The sequence below is a fragment of the Abrus precatorius genome, unplaced genomic scaffold (assembly GCF_003935025.1).
Source record: "Abrus precatorius isolate BTA unplaced genomic scaffold, Abrus_2018 Scaffold6, whole genome shotgun sequence".
NCBI classification, from domain to species: Eukaryota; Viridiplantae; Streptophyta; class Magnoliopsida; order Fabales; family Fabaceae; genus Abrus; species Abrus precatorius.
The window spans coordinates 10,447,166-10,452,774 of NW_020874406.1; the positions used below are offsets into that span (position 1 = coordinate 10,447,166).

General features: G+C 34.7%; 1 protein-coding gene across 1 annotated transcript; it reads left to right on the top strand.

The window, feature by feature from the left end:
- The first annotated feature begins 960 nt into the window (after positions 1-960).
- On the top strand, positions 961-4,288 carry LOC113869826 (growth-regulating factor 5-like). Its single transcript, XM_027506318.1, has 3 exons — positions 961-1,001; positions 1,343-1,709; positions 3,783-4,288. The coding sequence occupies exons 1-3, from the start codon at positions 962-964 to the stop codon at positions 4,192-4,194; spliced, it is 819 nt and encodes a 272-aa protein (XP_027362119.1). The 5' UTR covers position 961; the 3' UTR covers positions 4,195-4,288.
- The last annotated feature ends 1,321 nt before the right edge of the window (positions 4,289-5,609 follow it).

A 5,609-nucleotide genomic window follows, 5' to 3' on the forward strand; every position in this document is an offset into this window, starting at 1 on the left:
AATTTATTTTTTAAATGCTTTTTTAATTTCTGATAGATTAAGATATTGGAGATAGATAGGTTCGGTTAGATGAATGATGAAAATCATCTACGTCATCATGACAGTTAGATCCTTAACACTTTGACCAATGTCAATTAAGTTACGAGGTGGTTGATATTTTAATTAATTGAATCATAACAGGGTTTAAACTATTTTTAAAAATAGAAATGTAACCTAACACAAATTTTTCTTGTGCAATTCTCTTGTACAAAATTATTGATTGGGTTACACATTATAAACATGTTTAAAATCCGGGGTACAGAAAGTAGGGGGGAAAAAAAGAAAAGGGAAAAAAAATGAAAGAAGTAATTAGGTGAAGAGTAATGATAATAATTACAGAAAGGAGTAGATGCGTGGATGAGGGTTGCAATAAAGGGAGAAGAAACCACACCTACTCTACTCACTCACTCACACTCACACCTAAACAAAGAAGAAGAAAAAAAGAGGATTTTGAATTGATCCCAAATGTGTTGAGAAGAAGAGAATGAATAGGAATGTGAGTAACAGTGGTGGAGGGATGAGTAAGTGGCCATTTACAGTGTCTCAATGGCAGGAACTGGAACACCAAGCTTTGATTTTCAAATACATGGTGGCGGGTCTTCCTGTGCCTCCTGATCTTGTCATTCCCATTCAGAACAGCTTTCACTCCATTCCTCAAACATTCTTGCACCATCCCTCTACCACCAGTGTGTTTCTCTATTATTGCTTTTCTTATAACTTTGAACATTCATTTCTTAGTTCTATTTTTAATTTTTTATTCCTTTTTTTGCCTTTGTTGTTGATGTAGAGATACTTAGACTGAACATGTCATGCTATTTTATCATTTATGTTACTTCATTTGCATATTGCATTTTGCCCCCCTTTGTACCTGAAACACCTGCACTGAATTTGAAGTAGGGTAGGGGTACCTCAACTCTGTTTGATGGGTAGGGCTAGGACAACAACTCACCATACCATATTTGGTAATGTGTTTGCAATTAAACATAGCTTTGCACTTTGCAATTATGTTCTCCATCTTTCCTGTGGATATTATTTCTCTTTCTGAATGAAATTGTTGAGAGGAACAAAGATTTGTTATTGATGATTGGTTATTTTGTTTCCCTTTTCTTCAGCTTTCTTTACTTGTTACAAAATATTACAGTGCAATGATCAATTAACTATGCAGTTCTGTTGTTTCCTTTTCTTTTTCTCACATATAGATGTGTACTTGTATTTTGTTAATATGTTGTTTGTGACCTAGGGATTGTCTAGATATTGGTGATAAAGTAGAGGCGCGTAACTAACTGAGCATGTAAATTTGCAGTGAGTTATTGTTCCTTCTATGGGAAGAAGGTGGACCCAGAGCCAGGACGGTGCAGGAGGACTGATGGGAAAAAGTGGAGGTGTTCCAAGGAAGCCTACCCAGACTCCAAGTACTGCGAACGACACATGCACCGTGGCCGCAACCGTTCAAGAAAGCCTGTGGAATCACAAACTATGACGCCGTCATCATCCTCTGTGACATCATTGACTGTAACTACTGGAAGCAGCAGCAGTCCAACTGGAAATTTCCAGAACCTTACCACCCCAAATGCCTATGGTAATCCCCAATGTAGTGCTGGTTCTGGAACAGATCAAACCCACTATCATTTGGATTCCATTCCCTATGGAATCCCAAGTAAAGAATATAGGTATGGACATCTTTATTATATTTCACACTATTTGCATGTTTGAAGAAAGGAAGATTACTTCAATGGAAAACTTATCATTAGGCTCATTTTGCTTGGCATATTTTATGAAACTGCCTAGGCTTGTGCATGTTATTGATTTTCAATATTGTTATCTGAAGTTGATGCAGTTCTTTGATTTGTATTTCCATGTGAATGAATGTCTGCTGTGTAGATCATGATATGCATAGGTTTTTTTAAATAGGGCCCATATAATTGTCAATTTGTTGCCAGTAAGAAATATGTTTACCTGCCATACTTGATAATTCCAGCTAAGCATTGGATGTCAGAATGGCAGCTTTTTCCTGGCTATTTTATTCTAGTCACTGTTCTGGGCCATGATGTCTTAGTGCAGCTTTCAAATTCTTTAGCGAGTTATGAAAATTGTGGGGTTGTGTTTGTCTTCTGTTATCTTTTTTCTCTGCTAAATTTGTTGCAGAGATCTGACCTCATGAATTTGTTGCTATAATAATATTACTGCAAAAGTATCTCTTACATTTTTTTTTTACATTTTGTCAAAGGAGAGACAAAGCTGTTAACTACCTGAATTTGTTTGATCATCTGTCAAAAATTGTTTTGTCATGTTGAAGACAGGAGTTATAGTTCTGTCTCTAAATCCTAAACTCTTTTCGTTTTTTGGTCCAATTTATATTCTGTTCTATTTTCTTGTCTTGGTCATGCTCTAACAACATATGGACTAGGCACAATATGGAAATTCTCATGAATTAAAATTGCCAACAAACTACTTCTTTTTGGGTTTCTTGACTAAATTTTGAGAGAGAAAGATGGTTGTTTAATTGCCTTATTTTTTTTTTCCTTGCATTATTTATTCCTGAGTTATGAATTGCACTGTGAAACATCCTAGGATGCTAACAGCCTAATATGTTGTCTTTCGGCAATATCTGTCATGTGGGGATAATGGAAAAGGTAGGTGCAGTGATTTAATGTCCTACAATTTGCTTTTTGGTAGAAAGGAAGTGTTACGTTTCCCTTTATTCATTTGCTATCACTTTTGTTTGTGCTTCATGTGATTGCTTGCTGTCTATATAATCTCAAATTCAAATAATGGTGCATTTATAAATGTATTTTTTACAAAAGATTAAAGATGAGGGACATGGCTTCTCTAAAGTGTTGGGGGCACTGCACGGCCTTTAATAAGAAAATCTAGTATATGATTTTTCCAAATTCATACTTTGTCCTCAAATTGCTTATCTTTTATAAATAGTCCAAATAGTTTATTTGTTGATTAATATAATTCAGTCTTCACTTCAGGAGTTCCTAATCTTAATATAACAGACAATTGTATAAAGCCCCAAAGCAAATCACATGACAAAACGCACTTCTAGTCCCTTGAACTTTAATGGAAATGACATTATAGAAGTTTGACGTCCCAACAAATTCCAAGTTGGTGATGCATATGCACAGCATTGTCATGGTGAAAAAAGAAAAGTTGGAATTTATGTTTAACTATAGTGGAGTTGGTTATGGAGAGACTTTTAGGAATCCTTTGGTTTCAAGAAATATTTTCTGCTTTTCATTTTTGTTTTCATTTTTAATTGTAAAAAATATATTTTATTTTTGTATTAAAAATTTGTATAGAAAATAGTGAAAATAAAAAATACTGTTGATTTCAGCACCACTTTTCTCACCGTGTATATTAGAAATTTGAATGTATGCCTATTTCTTTAAAAAGATTTTTCTTCGTCACTACATATTTGAGGGATACAAATATGTTCAAAATAATGAGGTCTAAAATGCTTCAATTTCATTGAATAACTACCTTGGTAGGTGGCTCTGCGTTGGTGACCTTGTCTAGTCTATTGTTCTTTTCTTTCTTTCAATTTGTTATTATTGTTGTCGTGTCAGCCATCGATATCATCAACATGATTATTTGCTTCCACCATTTAATTTGGTCAACAAGGCACCTTATTCCACTGAGTTGTTTTGATTTTTAAATAAATATTATTGCAGAATATTTGAGCAAGATCATTCTTTTTCTCCCATTGAATTGTGGGCAATTTATTTGAAAACAAGCAGGTATTTTCAAGGACCTAAATCTGAGGATGGTGATCATAGCTTCTTGTCCAAAACTTTAGGAAGCAACAAGGTTCTCCAGATGCAGTCACAGCTGGACAACACTTCGATGCCAACAGGAGTTGCCTCATTCTCTGCATTGAGATCAAACAGTAATTCCATGTTGCAGGGTGATTATCTCCAGCCATCTTTTTTATCTAGTGATTATGCCTCTGGAGAAACTGTGAAGCATGAGGGTCAGGCCCTTAGACCCTTCTTTGATGAATGGCCTAAAAGCAGGGAATCATGGTCTGGTCTGGAAGATGAAAGATCCAACCAAATAGCTTTCTCCACAACTCAACTCTCAATATCCATTCCCATGTCATCATCAAACTTCACTACAACCAGTTCTCAATCCCCTCATGGCGAGATTTAAATTGGGTCAAGTTGAAGCAAGCATGTACCCACCAACCACCTCAATCCTGTAATTATATTGTTGCAGATAACTAAAAACTTTCATTAGGATTTTTCAGCGCAATGCTCTGAAAAGGACCAAAGAAACCCCACTTTCTTGTATTTTCATTAGTCTCTATAGCTCCTGAATTTTGTGCACTTTCTGCTGAGCTAAGTTGTCATCTAATGAGTGGATTTTAATAGAATCCATCAACATTCTTGTTTTTGCATCTAATGAACAAACAGCAGTATTTCATACTGATTTAAAGGGTGTTGAATGAAGTTGCTGGTTTTGTTCATAAATTAACGCACCCCTCGAAGTTCTGAGCCATTGCAAGTGCTCCCTTTTGAGATGGAGAAAAAACCTTGAAACTCAGTATTAGGCAATTAGTTTGGACCAAAAGTAGGGAAATTTTGAGGTTTTTTATAACAAAGTTAAATATGTGCCCCGAAATAAATTTTATATAATATATTATATGCCATCTAACATTAGATTTCTCAAAAGAATGAAAACGCCCATTCCCAGTGTTACCAACAGCCACTGTCAAAGTCACTTCAATGGTCCGTGGGCATAGCCCAACTAGCATTTTAAAGATAAACTGTAGGTTGACCCAGAAAAGGGATGAACTTTTAAGACCTCATTGGTTTCAGAATTTTTACAATTTTATCTTTAATTATAAAATTATTATTTTGTCTTCTGTGCTGAAGGATTTGTCAAAAAAGAAAAAAAAAACAATAAAAATAGAAAATATTATTTTTATTGTCTTCTGTACAAATCTTTGAAAATAAAAATAAAGTGATAAATTTATAATTAAAAAATCATTAATTATTTCAACTCGAGGGATTGGTTTAGTTTGACAAATAATTAACTTTTGCCATCCTTTTAGAAAATTAAACCTTGACCAAATTTGCAGCCAAATCTTTGATGAGTAAACGCTTTTTGCCCTCCAAGAATAAGAATTTTTCTTTCAATATTATGCATCTTACGCCATGTACATAACGCATTTTTGTTGTTTATACAGTTGTTCACAAAAGTGCAGTGCCAAAAAAAATCTCTAGAAAACAACACAAGCAACAAGAGAGGACACTTCGTGGGCACAACATTAGCACAGGTAAAGAAGTTTGCAATTCATGAAGAGCAAGAAAATTGGTTAGGACTATTATTTATCAACCAATCATCCCTCTTGTTTCTTTCTCTCTCTCTCTCTCTCTGTGGCTGAAACATATTCTCCAATCTTTTTCCAAAGTCCAAACCAAACCAAGATGCCATTGAATTGTTCTGCACAATAGAGATTTGGTGTCATTATCTATTTTAATTCTTCTGAATTAAGCTCTGCAAGCAATTTGGAGCATAGGCACAGTAGTCCATAGTTAGTCTTAAAAAACTATGTCTTATAC